We start from the raw sequence: 17,109 nt of genomic DNA on the forward strand, positions 1-17,109 counted from the left end.
GCAGCAGATTTATCGCTGAATTTACATGTATGGTTTTGGCGTGCACGTGAAGAACCCGATAGGAAAACTCATTGCCGTCTGTCGTTCTTTCGCCAGTGAGGGTGCACTTCAAATCAGGGCGGGGTACCAGTACCTAGAGAGACAGCCGTTCTGGGTCTGCTGTGTATTTTCTGCAATTCTGCCTTCGTACACACATTATATTGTAGCTTCCCGCTGAAGGTTCCCTGTAATGTTACCCCACTCAGACAAGGTGTTCTGCGATTATTGTCAGTAAAGCTCGACTCTGCTGTCTATAAAAGAGCTCTTTTCACAGACAATGAAACAGTTCAACTATTCATTACACTGCATCTTGTTTGGAAGTTCAATGGTGGATCCAACCTTGGCGCAGAAGCGAACACAAATGCAAAAATCAAGCAAATTGTCTGCAGCTGTCACAACGTCATTTTTTTTTTCACTTTCCTGTTTGCGTAAAGTCCGAACTGGCCCAGACTTTAAACAAGAGTGATGGGTTTGAACACCTGGCGATGCTGTAAAATCGAAACCTAATTTTGCCAATAAGCCAGAAACTCATAACAGCTTTTCACAGAAATAGAAAACACACAAAAACAAACTGAAACAGGTGTCACAGATTCTACAAATAAAGATCGTATAGTGGTGTCTGAACTCAAATACATGTATTGATCCCGCGATTACTTGCCTAGTTTTAGCTTACTGCTCGGTGGAGTACTTGAACCGTTCTCCAGCAGTCTGCCGTTCGAATCCCCGCTTACGGTCACGACTGTCTTCCCTATCTGTTCTTCTGCACCCCAGATTGATGGTGGACGCCGACGAGAAGAGCCTGGAAGACTCCATCACGGAAGCCATGCTGGAGACGACCCTGACCCCACCGCACACCCCACTCAGCCTCAGCAATACTAAGAACAAGGGTGAGGGCGCTCTACCCCTTTCAGAGTCCCGGAAGGGTTTCTCCTGCCCAATCAACTCTGAGACAGACCACCACACCAATTTTGTGACCACCTGGGGCTTTTCTTGTTGAATCTTACCAACTTAAGCTTAAAATAGACAAACACGGAAGGAAAAACACCAAATCAATTTGGATATTTTGAAAGACGTCAGTTTCATTCGGAATGGAGAAGAGGGGCACAGATACAAGATCAATTTATTTGAGAGGGGAAATTGGAAGTATACTGTTGTACAATTCAAATTTATTTTAGGCCTTTTTGAAAACACTCGCTTTTGTTTTTTACGTACTAGAATTGTAGCAAAATTGGTTTGACCACTTCAAACATATCAGTTCGCCAGGGAAAAAGCCCGAGTCCCGGGAGGGGGTGGAGCTATCTTGGCATGGTGGAAGGAACATTTCTTTCGCAATGGAAAAGAGAACATACATTGTGCGTTGTCCCACCTGTCCATTGAACCATTCCAACATGTTCATTTCAGTATTCCAACAGTGCATGCGTCAAACGAAGCATATTGAAAGTCAGTCACAGCCATACCGGTGCCTGCCTGCAAGGTCTGCCCATGCACGGACTTACGCACGGGCTTTGTTTTCAAACAACGTTGCCTTTTCGAAGTAACAGACTAACGTACTGTACGGGACTTGATGGTTTTTATGGGAGTGAAATACAGTGGACCAGTTTCATGCGGAATTGGTCACTCTTTTCTTCTGTTCGCAGTGAATTCGAATGCACCCCCGCTCAGCATGAGTTATCCCAGGTCGTTTCACGGCGGAACGCCGGCCCCGAAGGATAAACCGCGAGAAGCACCGGTCAAAGTGAGTTGTGTCGCCGGGTAGCCCATTCCCTGCCGTCGCAATCTAGACCAGTGAGAGTGGAGATCATAGCTTTCCTATGCCCCGATTTCATTGAAACTTGGCATGCGTGTAGACTCACTATGAATGCATCTCTGAAATCCAACACTGAGCTTTGATCGATTGTTGATCACGGCCTCACATGTGTTGGCCTGCATGCATCACATGCGTCAGTGGAAAGAAAAAATGACATTTAGGGTGCACCGATCGTAGGAAAATAGCGTTACGCAAGAACAGTACGTCCAATTTTCATAAAATTGGTGTTGGCATGATCATAAGACATTACTTGAAACATTCCTAAAGGTTCAGTTTGACAATAAAAATACATTCCAACTTTGGGTTGCCTTCCTTCCCCATTCTGTTGTGGTTGAAAGGCTTTTGCCCTCCATTGTCGGTGACAGACATTTCTGTGCCCATTTACAGGCATATGGAGGTCAACAGAGGTCAGGGGTCACGCCGAGAGGTGTCACCAAGACCAGACAGAGGAGCAACGATGCAGACAGTACGTAGCCCAATTTTTTGCAGACCACGTCAGAATTTAAAATGCCTCGGCTGTGACTTTTGTCTTATCACTAACAAAATCATAGCCATAGTCCTAACCATATCTGTAGCAGCAGTGCCATGTCAGGCTCGGCCGTATTCCTGCACAGCTCGCCTTCCGCTTGTCCGTTTGCTCTGCTCTTGAATATTCGGTTATTTGGATATTCAGCACAGCCCTAACATTTTTGTGAAACCTCTCTCATGCACACAGCCATGCTAATAACCACAAATAAGCTCCCCTCAAGTTGGCATCTTCATCGGGCAAAAATATTTTGTCAGTGATCGTCTTAAATTTGTGATTTCCCCGCAGCCATGTTTGATCTTGATGGATTCAACGACGACTGCGATCCGTTTTTTGAATCGGATGACGAGAGCAGCACTGATGGTGAGTAGCCCCTCGGGACCATAGGAGGGCGCTAGACAGTCACAAACCACTAACAACCAAACCCAGTCAAGGAGCCAGTAATTGTCATGCCGTTACTAAAGCGCATTCAAGATGCAATCACTTTGTAGTCGCATCTTATCCCCGAAACCCCCTGCTTCCCGGTTCCCTGCTGGGTATTGTGATGTGTGCAGCTGTTGGGAGCCAGCTGCACGTTCAACCTTTGTAGTGTCGTCTACAGACCCCAGTCTCTCAATGTTAAAGGTACTGCAGGTTAGTCAAGCTGTCATAAACTGCACTAAAATACTTTCGGCTACTCTCTAGCAGCGTTTATGGGTGATACATTTCCTAAATCGGGCCTTGGTGTTTGCTCAAATAGACCACTCCCCAATGCCCACCATTCGCATGGATGGCTGAACTTGACACAAACTGTACCCCGTTTAGTGTCAGATTTTACCTCAAAATGTGAATTTTCCAATTCCTTTTAATAATGGTATCATTTCCATTTCATATTTAGAAAGAGTGGTTTTATTATTTTGTGTTTTGATACATGAAGCTGCATGAGATTCTTTAACACTTCATCCCTTTGATTTTGTAATGATCACTTACCATCGTCTTACCAGCCAATTGAAGGCAAAAATACCCTTGAGGTGTAGGAAGAGCACAGAGCAGACCAATTCTTGGTTTTGATCTGTAATCTCTAACCCTAATGGTCCTTCCTGTTCTGTATACATTTCCTCCCACCCAGGAAATTAAGGAGTTGTCCATCCAAGCCTGTGCACTTTCTTTCTGTATCCTTTGACCTTTCTTTGCCCTAAATCTCTCTTCTTTCCCTCCGTTTTTCTTTTGTTCCTGGTCCCCTTCTCCTATCCCACCCCCCTGCCTTCCTCTTTCTCATCAAGACGTAGCTCACCTCGAACCTCCCCCGTCTCTCCTTCCCCCAGATAACTCCCTGAACGAGGACCACCTGGGCCAGGTCATGGCGGGCCGGAGTCGTGGGCTTCAGGACCAGAACTGCGCCACGTCCATGCCCATCTCCATGCCTGTGTGGAACAAGGAAACTCGACTCTCGTGGGAAGAGGGGGAAGACGAAGACAAGGTAAAACTGCTGTCCCTTCCTCCGTAGTTGAAGTCCAATACTTTTTTTTTTTTTCCAATCACCAAATATTGAGCTTCTCATTGCATTTTAGCAGCAAGAAAAGCATTGACGGCAGACAGCAAATAAAGTAAAGGTTGGTCTTTCAGAAGAGGGGGAAAAAAATGAAATTTGGATTAGCAAAAAGTAACGTACCGTGAAAGCACTCGTTGGGTTCTTCCCAAAACGTTTGTCAGTTCAACGTTCTTGGATCAATATTTATCAGCCGTGCCTTCCCCCTGGTGGGTGTGTCGGTTCTTGGATGGGGGGGGGCACAATGGATTTCTTTTCGTAAAATAGCCTTTCCATGTTTTTTTTTTATCCTTGAAAGGATCCTTAACACATTTTTAGAATTCTGGCATTTTAATCCCCTATTGAAATCAGAAATTGCCTACAACTTCCCCCCCCCCACGAAACTGCTCCCCTTCAGAATCTGCATCAGCCATTACCATTGGCCACTCTACCCTGACATGATTACTTCCAGTTGTTTCGAATTTTTCTGCCTGTCAGGTAGAAATTTGACAAGAATGAAAAAGAAAAGCATTTATGACAGGTCTTGTCATAAATGATTTCCTTTTTTTTTTTCTTTTTCTTTCAGAGTTGAATTTGGAATTGCCAGTGTTGCATTTGTAGGTCACTTTCATATATTAAACAATTTGAAGATATCTGTCCTTTTTTGTTTCGGTTTTCACAGGTCCCAATGCCCGATCCAGATCACATGGTAGCCAGCATGAAGGCTCTGTCTCTCAGTGTCCAGGACGGAACGGAGATGTTCGGCGACCTTCCCCGGCCCAGACTGAACACGGGGGACGCCCAATCATTGTCCAAGATCAAGCTATAGCAGGATGGGTCAAATTAATACTTGCCCCCCCCCCTGACGTACTGTCGTCAATATGTGAAATGTTCTACACTGTACAAAGAATACTTGCAGAAAATTAGCCAGACGTTGCTCGTTTTCCAACTGGCAGATTGCTGACAATAAGTGTTTGATGTCGGACAGTAGCCCAGACTTGCTTGCAGTCAAGAGAGAACTTCATGGCGTGGTGACCTCAAAACGTTTTTTAGAGTCAGGACTCATAATTTGTCTCATGGGGTAACTGTCCATCTCGTCTTTGATTGTTACCGTTACATCACCCATCTTCTATCAAAATCTACCGCAGGGTTTTGGAGCATTTTTGCCAAGGGAGAGAAAGGCAGATTGGGGCTGAGCTTAACAGGTTGACTCAGAAAAATTCTCTGACTTCTGTTTATGTGTGGAAGATAAGTCACAGTTCACAAAGGCCGGTGTGGCCCGTTTGATGGGCAGGGAATATCATAAATGCTCAGTTTTTATTGGCCATTTCAACAGTTTTGGCCTTCACTTCTCAGGCCACTTCATTTTTTTCCTAAGGCCGGTACTCCCCTGTGCCCCAGAATGCTGTGAAGTAGACCATGCCATTGCCAGTATTGGTATCGTTCACGAACCGAATGGCTTTCACAGCCAGGTTCGATCACGCGTAGTTACTACAGAGCCTTTGTGGCCGCCAGCATTCGGAGGCCATTTTGGTTTACTTGCCACTTTTTGTCTGACTAAACCCTGCTGCTCTTTGTTCTGTTCATTCGTAAAGAACTCTCCATTTGGGCTGCACTTCCCTGAGGAAGTAGTCGCAAAAGCAGGTCTCCATTTATGGTCACAGATATACAGGCCATTTGTAATCGCACCGGCCTTCAAATTGTATTGGCGACGTACATGTGTATTTGAAATGACCTTGGCTGCCACTGTCTTTTCATTGATATTCCGTGTGAAAGATAGTGCTCTTGTACAAACGTAACGTTCTGGCCATCCGATGACTTCTTAATTTTCATGCCGTTGACGTTTTGAGTAACGTGCAGGCCACCGAGCCACATTGGCCTCTGTTTTAAGGCCTTTTGTGGCCAGTGAGCTACCATACCACAAGCTGCACAGATATGATCCTTGAACAAGTGGCATTATTACATGTTGCTTCCATTTTTTGTTGTGCTAAAAATGTCGGCAAGTTCGCAAGTATTCTGTTTTGTTTACCTTGTGATGAGAAAGTTATTGTTTATAGACTCCCAAATTTAAATTAATAAAAATTTAATCTTAATAATATCCTGTTACTAATGTATAGTATTGCCTTCCCAACCCTACTTTGCTACAAATTTTATTCAGGCTTCAGTTTACTTTGTTTCATTCTTTAAGGGAAAAATGATTCACTACTATGTGATTTCTTAATGACATCAGTATTTATTGTTACAGACTTATCCAAGGAGACGCCTTAACTGCGGTTCAGTTAACGCGTTCATTAGCTTGTTGCTCGCGTGCATTTGGCAAATTACGACACCCTATTGGTCCAAGAGGCATGTAACGTACGCGCACCACCTGTCCACGAGCGTTGTGACACCGCAGTAATGGCTTCTAATTCTGGGGCTTGTTTTGGCGACCCGTAAGCAGAAACATGTTTAGAACGTTGGAGCAGTTGGTTAGGGACCAACTCCATCTGACAGAGCCAAGCACAAGGAAGCAGGTGGCACTGTTTAGAATATCATTTCACTCCATCTTCAGCATGTTTCTCACCATTACTGCTCTCTCCTTTCGTTTATACGTTCCAGAAGAAAGCATTTCTTTGATTTGCTGCATGTAACAACCAGTTTTGAAATTGAGAACTTTACTCATTTGAAGAGCGACACAAATTGTCTGTTTAGTTGAACCGGCACTGAACCAACTCCAACCTTCAGTTCTTGTTCGGTCGGAACAATGACGTCACAGAGGCATAACCGAGTCGCGATAGCACTTTAACCAGTGACCAAAGCTGAAACAAGTTCATGGTCCGAGTCGTCAAAACGCCCCTGGTTGTCGAGTTACACGTTACTGTAAGACTGTGCGCAGGCCAAATAGCAGTTCAATGGAGTGACGGTTAATGTTACAAATTTTGTTTTTGATTTTGAAAAGCAGTATCATTTTCGGCAATTTTTCTGGACAAATTCGCATTCATTTTCTCTCGTATTAAAAAAATGGATTGTTTTGGAAGGTGTATTTATTTTTTTAGAAAATTATGATGCCGTAAAGTGGGTTGATTTAAACAAGCTTCAAGAGTTACCAGGTTTTGAAAACTTGGAAGTGGCAAAAGTTTGAAATGTCTGAAGATTGGTTAATGTTGCATCATTCGTATTATGTAATCGCTGCATTCAGACAAGAAACACAATATGGAATATCAGTCCGTGCCAAATGTCAGTTTCTTTCCACGCCAGTTGTCTGTGTTAGGTGGACCCAAATTTACTCTCGAAATAAGCTTTTGGCGAGTTAAATTTGAAGAAAATCTTGGTACACTGAGCTATCAGATTGCACATAAACAGCACAATTTGAATTCCCCAGACTATACGATCTTTGCTAAAGGCACTGTTCCCATGCCTCGTGATTCGGGGCAATTTTTTGCAGAGCGACCACCATCTCTGGAATAGACTGGTTCCTTTGTGCCCTTCTAATCCATTGAAAACAGTGTATTGGTGCAAGGCGTCTCTTGATGCATAGTGTGAGCAAAAGCTTGCGCCGAATCACGAGGTACAGCAAAAGTGTCTTTAGTCTGGGGAATTCAAATGCTATGTTCACGTGAATGTAAAGAACTCTGTGTACGAGTTATTTTCAATACCCAGCAAGATATGGGACGGAGGGGTAACCCCCCTACATGTCCAACCCCTATACACACCTAAAACATCTCCCTGGATGTCTGTAAAGAATGCCCGAGATTCCAATCAAACAATGACCAACACAAAGGGGGGGGGGTGCTCTCCGTCCCATGTCTTGCCCTAACCCCCAATACAGCCATCTTTGCGGACTTTCGAGCATCAGCGGGGTGGGAGTTTGGTCCCACGGCCTATCTTGTTGAAACTTGGCACTGGGGATAAAACATACTCATGGTGATGAGAAAATTCCAATTCAAAGTTTTCAAGTGGACATAGGGTTTCTCTTGTGTGTTAGTTTTACATGCACATGTATACGATCACGCAATCGCAAGTATGGGTCCGTGTACATTAGCACGTCCCTGGAAAAGAAGAAAAAATGGGCCAACCTGTCATGGGAAAGTGGGCATTTTGTGAGCAAAGTACCAGTGAGAAATTCGAAGGACATTGCGACGATTTGGAGAGAATATGTACATAATGTATCCTGTAAAATGGTCCTATTTACCCGGAACTAAACACTAGGGTCTCTAGGTATCATGGCTCCCGAGATCCCTTGGAACAGGTCATGCGGAGTGTTTTGCAAAGTGCCCTATTTGGGACGTCTCGTTGGAAGCAGCTTTTGAGAGCGCATTTTGTTGGTTCTCGTAAATACGTACTCTAAAACCTGTAAGGAAGCACGTTATCAGGGCTTCTTGCAAAGAATATTCTTAAAAGTATATCTCGACCGCTGCCGGCGGCGAGTTAGAGGGCAGGTACTTACAGCGAAGTCCCTACTTTGGGATATCACGCCTATTGGATATGCGCAAGTGTTGACGCGCACATGGCAAGGCGCCTTTAGACCGATGAACATCTAGTCACTGAGGGTGGTTTGGAACAGAGAGAATGAAGCAAGGTGACCGATGCAGCAAGGTTATTCCAAAAAGGAATTGTTCTCAGGAACAAGAGGTATTTGTAAACATTGGTACAAATTGATATTTGGGGACACTTAAACTTATGATGGCCACGGATGCGTGTTCCTGGGACAGCTGCAGTTGTCTGTGATTGTGCTTAGGCTAAGAGACTGTGAGCAAAGATCGTATAGCGCCGCTTGGCGATCTTTGATTGTAAGTGGTGAGGCTGAACACCAAAAAACTGCACTGCACGCCTTGAGTCACAGTAGCGTCGTTACTGTGCCTCAACGATCGGTCTTGATGGTGATATGAAAGAATTTCTTTCTATAGTGGTTTAATTAATACCCTCTTCAAGTATGGATTTTTTTTAGTGAAACCGCCCATCAGTTTATCTAACTTTTCTCAGAATAAACGGGTTCACTTTCCTTTGTTCAAAATCAGTGCACTTTTTTCACTATCCTGTTATATCATGTACTGAAGTTGTGATTTATTTTCCGCCTTCAGCAGAAGCATTTGCCCATCAGTTGAAAAGAGCCCTGTTGGTCGGGGGTACTCAATGTGCAACCGTGATGCGTGTATTTGCTAGTCGTTTGTGAACCAGCGAAGTTCAGTTCCGACCAAAGGGGCCTCCGTCGTTAAGAAAAAAAGCCCTCTCTTAGTTTAGTTCGAGACCCAAAAGAACGAAAACCTTCAAAACAATTGTACCAAACTGCAGTGCTGAAATAGTGACTATATATACTTTGGCTAATAATTATGATCATTAATTGTATAAACATGGAATTTAAAAAGCACCAAAAATTCCACAAAAAGGGGAAAAAGAATTTCCTTAAACTGAATTTAAATTGGACACTTGTAAGACACATTAACAAGGAATGAATTAAAACTACACTGAACAGGCCCTTAAATTTTACATCAATTGTGTGGCATAAAAATATGTGCTTTCCAATTTGTTCTCCGAATACTATAAAATGCATTTCCAATGTTGACAGTTAACAAACTTCCAATTCTGTATGCTTCAATTTCGCACTTTGAAAAAAATTGAAGGTAATTTGAAAGTGGTCCACGCCTCGCTTCGTCAGGACTTGGGAAACTCGCACGAGATTTTGTCTTGCTTTTGGAAATCAAACTTCACTGAAAAACCGATATTTCCTAACCTAAGATCGCCCTCTCTGCATCTCACAAATCGGACTTACAACAGACAGTTGAGATATTGCTGCACTGAGTGTACATATATAAATATCATGCACATGTAACTTGCCGTACCAGTGAGATATCCGCTCCGGGCAGAACAAAAGATAGCGTTTTTTGTGGAGTTTTTTGTTTTGTTTTGTTTTGTTTTTTGTTGGGTTGTTTATTTGTTTGTTGGGTTGTGGGGTTGGTGGGGTGTTTGTTTGTTTGTATTTTTTTGGTACTCACCGCACTGGACGCAGAGCCACGGACGTGCATGATAAAATCTGGACTTTAATGCCCTTTTAAATCAGCTTATAGAGATCATGGGATCCACTCGCGGCCATTTTACCGAGCTGAATAAAAAGCTTTCCTGGCAACGCCCGTCTTTGTTCTTCCTGACGTCAATAGAAGGAATCCAACCCATGCATTTGTATTCGGCTCGGTAAAATTGTCACCTGGTTGGCTTCTTCTTCATACAAAGGCGTTGCAAGTCCAGTTTTTTTTTATAATATACGTCCGTGCGCGGAGCACGCCGAGGAAGCGTAACAATTATTAGTCCGCCGCATGTATGGTCTTTGCGTACACCCAACACGCGTGTAAGAACGTACTTGTAAACCACCTGTCGTCGCTGATTGGGGGGGGGGGTGCACTTCAGCTCGGGGCGGCCAGCTGAACTTGACTTACTCGCCAGAAATATGAACTTGAGATACGAAAACTCTGTAGTGTCATTAAGTACATATTTTCAAAAAAAGAATGAAGTAGATTTTTTCCAAGTTCATTTATTAAGAACACATCTTTTCCAACTCCGTTTTAGCAGATTTTTCCCAATTAGCTCATAATGTCCAATTCGTTGAACTGAGATATATGTTATTAGCAACACTCTTTCTTTTATTGGAAACAAATCGCTTTTACAAGATATATTTTTCATTTGTATGAGATTATGTTTGAAGTGCGTTTTTTTGTCAGAAATAAATTCAAACTTGTATCTCTAGAAAATTAACTTGGAAAATATAGAACAAGCTTAATCAAAACTAAAAACGACATCTGTTTCCAAAATTAGAAGCAATGTTTCTAAAACAATTATCTCCTAAGAACAAACTTCAAGATAAATATCTCGAACAAACTAATTTTGGAAAAAATATTCTTGGGAGACGAAGTTAAAAAATATATATATACGTGTACACAAATGTATGTATATACTCAGTGAAAACGAACTTGAATAAAATATACTTTACTGTTTGAAAAATATCCTGGATGGCACAATTGTTGCGAGATAACCACTTTAATAAAACTCTGCATGTGGCCTCTCCCTAGTACCTGTGCGCTTCCTTATGAAACTGATCTCTGGACTGATCCCGAGTCTGAATGTGGGCGGTACCACACGGCCGCCATCCATGGAACACGATTGGCATTGCCCGATGGTACAGAACCGAAACTTGAAACTAGTCCGCAGAGGATAAATGGCGCTGGATATTGAACCAGATTGAACCCTCGTGGGGAGACAGCAACCGGTTGCCTGCTACTCACTCTAGCAGCGAGACATTGTGTTGGTGCAGTGACGAAGAGGTGTTTGTGTAAGGTTTCTTTCATGCCAAAGGAAATAATCCCGGAACGTCTCACAAGAAGAAATCACTGAGTTTGTTCACCAACTGTGACCGAGCACTGTACACAGGCACGTGTATGCCTGTGCGTTAAGGCAATCTGCATGGCTAGATAGCAGGGTTTTTTTCTTTTTTTTTCTTTTCGCACGCGGGTAGGGCAAGGGTCGTCATTGTGCGGTCATTGGACCCGCATCCCAGTGAAAGCTGTTCCTCGTCAGTATCTAGGAACCTTTGATATCCATGGATATAATGACACATAGCGTCATTACTGCCCACGGGCCTGGCGTCCGAGAGATGCCGGTTACACGGCTTAGAACTCGAAGACGAGTGGGGCGATGGGTTGTGCTGTTGCTTCTCCTGATAGTGACGTTGGCCGTCGCCTTCCGGTTGAGGAACACTGGTGTTTTCACTACCGAACCGATAGGTACATGTATAGTAAATTAATAACACATGCCATCGTAATTATGTCCGTCCACTGCTTGGGAAAGGTCTTGATTATTGTGGCTGCATGGTTATTGCTTAATTTCTGGCCTTCTTGTACCGATCAATCCCCTACGAACTCACCGCTTTCATCCCATCCGTGTGCTGTCTTCCCTCGATCCTGCATGCATTATTGCGCCATATCTAAAGTATTTTGTTCGAGGGAAACAAAATGGCTGTAAGGAAACATGCCATACGGACGCCACTAATTTTCCTCAGTGGTATCTGAAAGCAACAAAATGAACTAAAAATCAAGTTTATGAGTATTCACTTGCAAAACACGATTTTTCGATCTGACCATTCTCATTGGGTTTGAGTACAGGGTGCCAATTCGGCGTCCGTACGTGTACTCTACGTGTACATGTAAATGGAATTCTTTCCCGTTAAAATAAACATTACAACGTGTCTCGGGGGAAAGTTCAACAACATATTTGCTACGGGCAAAGAGCAACAAGCACAAAAGGTCATTTCAAGAAATAGACGGTTAAAGGCCACAAGGCAGGATTAGACAGTGCAGTGCAGTAAATCTACACGTGTACATGTTCTGTACATGTTTTGTACATGTACATTCTACATGAGCAATGTACCACAGAAACACAATTCCTGGCAGATTGCATTGCACGGTGCTTTCGGAGCTCGCTTTAAGCCGAAGATCTAATGGTTCGATTCCTGCTCAGAACATCCTTGTTATAATGTGGCATCATATTTTCTTTCAAAGTCGCCACAAGAAGCTGGAGGTTTTAAGAATTAGAGAACTGGTTAATTGTGAAAGATAGTCTAACTACAGAGGACTAGACTTGGTTGGTCCATGGAGGAAATGATTGGGCGAATATTGATGTGTCATTGTAATTAAAACATTGCTCTTTGCTGGATTCTACACCACGTCTACAGGCAGTTAATCTAAAATACTGTTGTCCTGTTGTCTGGGTTCCATTTCCTGGGTTTTGATCTTGATGGTAGGGTTGAATTTGCCGTCCGCTGAGCTCTTGGAGTGAGACTGACGATAGAGACCACAAGTATGTCCCACATGTAAGACCACACCATGGCAGAGACTTACAAACGGGCGAATAGGGCTGCTTTAGCTAACTGACGAAACTGTAAATTATTCTAACATGGCTAAAACCGAAGCCCATCAGACAGTAACCCAAAGCGATTTCACATGTAATTTATGAAAGAGCTTAGGCGTACCTGACACACCTGACCAAATTTGAAGCATGATGTCAACCACCGGCTAAAACAATGAAGATGCGGAGAAAGTTCACTCTTTTCAGTCACTCAGATTTTGAACTCGATTCGCACGTCAGCCTCTTCTCTTGCAGTTGAACATGGTCTCATGTTTTGGGACTCAAGTTAAGGAAATCTGAGATGGTGAAAATGAAAGCTCGGTATGATTGCATGGGAAATACATGTATGTTCGTTCAAACTAGTTGTACATCTGCGCCAGGTAGCTTGCCTCCCGGGTTGGCTGATTTAAATCGCGATGTGAATCAAATGATTTGTTTTAAATCATTGATTTCAATCAACATATCTAACTTTTTTTTTAAAAGGAAAAGATGTTTCAATTTTTGAATTCTTTTTGGGCTGATTGAAAATGTTTGCAGCATTTGCACATTTTAAACAACAAATCACCCCTCTGTGAACCTTCCAGTTCCTAGTAGTATTAAAGATGTATGGATGCGCACGTTTACACACAGTCGATCTGGATTGGCGAGATTTTTTTTTGTTCAGTTCAATCCACTTGTTGTAATTTAAATCAGCTTTTTGGATTCAGTAAGTGAACTTGATGTAAAGATTTATCATTTATGATTTAAGTTTTCTTCATTTGAATTGTCCATTTCAGAGTTTGACATGGCAAAGTCTACCTTTTATTTACAGGTACACACGTATTTTACTGAGATTATAAACGTTAGTCATAATGCGGTGTAACTTAAACCACTAATTACTCCCCAACTCTCCTAGACAGTTGGCTCATAATGAAATTCCGATTTCAGTTGAGCTATAACTGACCAGTGTGAGAAAACAACTGCTCCATGCTTCAAACAGCAGAGGCCGCTGCACAGCCTTTTTCACGGGGTTCCATGTGAAGGACACCCAAAGTGTGCGAACGATTCTTCTTTTGCATGGCATTGTACATTTGATGTAATCAAAAAAGGTGTTTCGCTAAATTTCACTCACAGTTATTTTGATCTGAGCTGCATGTGTGATCAGTTCAGTTTGTTCTTATCTCTGAAAGTTAGTTTGTTCCCCAGATTTGGGTCTGATCCTGTCTACCTATAGATAGGGTATGAAAACAGAATGAAATATTAATGTTTGTGAACTTGACTTCACCGATTTTTGTCTTCACTTTTTAGGGACTCACTCAAAAGCCAACATTATTGGCTTCATCTTCTAGAAAGTTAGCAAAATTGATTTATGGCATCGTGATTCTAATGTTAGAAAGAATCAACAGAACATCAATGTCTCATTGTCCTTTCTGTTTCTTTGCCTCACAGCACCGAAGTTTCGTCCCACCTTATCGCAACTTGTCGATCAACACAAAATATCCCCGAGTGAACCCGCGCCGGGCACGCTGACACCATCGCCGGGGACCGCTGTCAACGATTCCAGGGCGAACGCCACCAGCACCCCGGCGCTGGAGTACGAGTTCGTTGTGGCTCATTACAACGAAAAACTTGATTGGCTGAGGCCGTTGGCCAATCACAGTCACGTGTATCACAAGGGGAAGGACAAAGGACCGCCCTTCGATGTCTACAAGTGGGAGAAGTTACCCAACGTAGGACGAGAGCCGCACACGTACTTGCAACATATAATCTCGAATTACGACAGTCTGGCGAACCTGACTATTTTTCTGCAAGGCCACGGGACTCAGTCCGACAAATCCTTCTGCTTCCCCAACCCCATGGACTACCTGGGTAACGCTAAAAAGCAACTTTTCTGCGTGGAGAAACCGCGGCTGTCCAACTGGGGCAGAATCCAGCACTTTGGCAAGTGGCTGAGTGCGCTGCGCTCGGGCAAGATGCGCAAAGCCCGCAGCACCTTGGGCGGGTTCTACGAAGCTGTGTTTGGCACCAAGCCTCCCGGGTCGGTGCCCAAGTGCCTGGCCGGCTGCTTTTCCGCCACCAGAGAGATGATCCGACAGCACCCGATCGCTTTCTACCAGAGGGCCATTTCTTTCATTAACGACCATCCTGATCCGGAGGAGAGCCATTACATGGAGCGACTGTGGGCATCAATTATCTATCTCAGCTAGACCCTTTCGTCTCGAATTAAGGGTTTTAAGATAAAGAGATTGGCTGACTGAAATTTGAACTTGCGACCTTTGAAAATAGCCAACCCCTGTGGGCAGGGCGGGTCCAACTGAAAAGCTGAGGAATTTGGACCAACGCCCCTCTCATCGAATTGAACACGCCCAAACTCTCTATCCCACAACACAGAAGTGGAGGTCGCTGGTTCGAACTTCGCTCCTACCACAGAGCCTCTGTGTCCAACAAAATACTTACATATACTTTGTCATGGTTTCAATAAAGTGATTTGTTACTTAAAAGTAATTCGTTTAGTTGACATGAACATAAGTTAATACCTCAAATATACACCGGTGCATTATATCGCATTTTTCAATGAACACTTATTTGGAGATGGCCGCTTGACAATAACTGTGGTCATAGTAGTGACCTGTTATCGCCCTCAAGCAGAAAAGTGGCAGCATAGACGTATGTCGCAAGGCAGGTCTGGGCATCTTGACCGGTCATTAGATTAACTTTTATTTTGGGTCCCAGGCCATATTGATTTATGCCGGTCTCAGTCGCTGACCAAAGGTCTCAGAAACGTGCGTGGTCCAGACTGCTTGCCTTTCTTGCTTTTCTCCATGCAAATACTGACTCGTTTCAATTTGTATGTGCGGCCAAAGTTTGAACAAAGGTCACCAATGGTTGCATTCGCCTCAAAATGGATAATTAGCTTCATCGTTATGAACACGAGAGGCATTATTCGTTAATGTTTACCAGAATGACAACTATTGTTTGGTGTTAACATTTGCGTGAGATAAAAAAAAAACAAAAAAACTTACTTTTGTGCTCGAGGCCAGCCATACGTTTGGCAAACCTCTGCCTGTAACGTGGACCAAAGCAACGTCTGTACATGTATTACATAATGTAATGGTGTATTTCTGAGTAAGTCGTCTCAAGTCGAACGCGAGGCAATCTCTCAAGAGAAATATTTAAAAAAAAAGAACAGTTAGTTTACGTGACAAGAACGATAGGGGCAAATATCGTTGAACACTAATGGACAACTCTCAACTAGAAACGAAACCGTTATATTTTTGGCCATGAAAAACACTTTACAAAGTGGGTCAAAACCTGCAATTATTGCTGCCAACTGGACATCTTCCCATGACAAGGGGATCAATAAAATGATCTGTCCGCCTTGAGTAGATTCACCCCCTCATCGGTTGAAAGGAGCCTTATTATTCGGGAGTGTTCATGTTGATGGTGGCGATGCGGCCGTAAGGCTTGAAGTTCAGTTCCGACCAAGGGAAAATTGCGCCATCTCTTGGTCCAGTTCGTAATGTCTACCGAGCTGGCGGAGATTCCCCCATGCGCGCGGTTCATTCTTTCTTAGTGGTCTGGTTCGATTCAAAGGTCCGGTACCACACATTATCACGTGATAAAAAATCGAAGATTTCCTTCATTTTCTGGAAATATCCGAAATACGCCTATTCCAAAATCGTCGGCGTGAACATTCGGATACTATCGTTAATGGTCGGGTATTTTCGGCCGCGTTTACTGGTAAGCGGACGCGTTAGGCCAACATAAAACACATTTTGCTGTCGTAATGGGTGTAGACCTATTATCGGCGATGGATCTTCGAGATCTCGAGTTTACACTTGAAACAAAAGTGCCCCCCACAGTATCTTTTGAAAAGGGAGATTGTTGGCTCCCAGAATGGTGAGATTGTGTAAATTGTTGCCAGGATCAACTCCCTGGGTCCTTGGGCTTTCATCAGAATGCTAAAAACTACGTTTGCAAAATGGTCCTAAGTGCCCTAGAAAGTTGAGGGTTGCCACTTGGAAAACGGCTGTTATCAGACTTAGGAACACCTTTTTTTGGGGGGGGGGTTGTGGGAATAATTACAAATGTCATTGTTAACCCACAAGAAATTGAAAAGAAATTGAAAGATTAGGGAGTAGACAATAATTTCATTTGTGTTTCAGAAATCTCAGGGATGTTGGTATGCATGTTATGGAGCCCTGAAAAGTGCTGATTTTACACTCTTTTCAATAAGGCTTGAATTAGTGGGCTGTACCTTTAGGGACCGAAGACGAAATCGAGCTGGCGCAACGCCAGCCATCTAGAAAGGTTCTCAATGGCGCATACAATAATCGGAGAAGTTGCGTAATACACCGTTTGGTACGTAAACCAGACAGG

General features: G+C 43.4%; 2 protein-coding genes across 3 annotated transcripts in view; both read left to right on the forward strand.

The window, feature by feature from the left end:
• Positions 1 to 7,082, forward strand: part of LOC110975487 (uncharacterized) — a 35,561-nt gene extending 28,479 nt beyond the window's left edge. Inside the window, exons 7-12 of one of the 2 annotated variants that reach the window (XM_087130413.1) lie at positions 811 to 926; positions 1,677 to 1,774; positions 2,234 to 2,312; positions 2,661 to 2,735; positions 3,635 to 3,831; positions 4,562 to 7,082. In XM_087130413.1, coding sequence (XP_086986539.1) covers positions 811 to 926; positions 1,677 to 1,774; positions 2,234 to 2,312; positions 2,661 to 2,735; positions 3,635 to 3,831; positions 4,562 to 4,708 — 712 coding nt within the window. In that variant the 3' untranslated portion in view covers positions 4,709 to 7,082. The remainder of the gene's footprint in view (positions 1 to 810; positions 927 to 1,676; positions 1,775 to 2,233; positions 2,313 to 2,660; positions 2,736 to 3,634; positions 3,832 to 4,561) is intronic. The other variant, XM_022228023.2, reaches the window with a different exon arrangement.
• Positions 7,083 to 10,940: 3,858 nt separating this feature from the next.
• LOC110975588 (uncharacterized) lies at positions 10,941 to 16,129 on the forward strand. Its single transcript, XM_022228173.2, has 2 exons — positions 10,941 to 11,630; positions 14,179 to 16,129. The coding sequence occupies exons 1-2, from the start codon at positions 11,447 to 11,449 to the stop codon at positions 14,934 to 14,936; spliced, it is 942 nt and encodes a 313-aa protein (XP_022083865.2). The 5' UTR covers positions 10,941 to 11,446; the 3' UTR covers positions 14,937 to 16,129.
• The last annotated feature ends 980 nt before the right edge of the window (positions 16,130 to 17,109 follow it).

The sequence above is a fragment of the Acanthaster planci genome, linkage group LG20 (assembly GCF_054643075.1).
Source record: "Acanthaster planci isolate LZ-2023a linkage group LG20, COTS_SCS, whole genome shotgun sequence".
Lineage (NCBI taxonomy): Eukaryota > Metazoa > Echinodermata > Asteroidea > Valvatida > Acanthasteridae > Acanthaster > Acanthaster planci.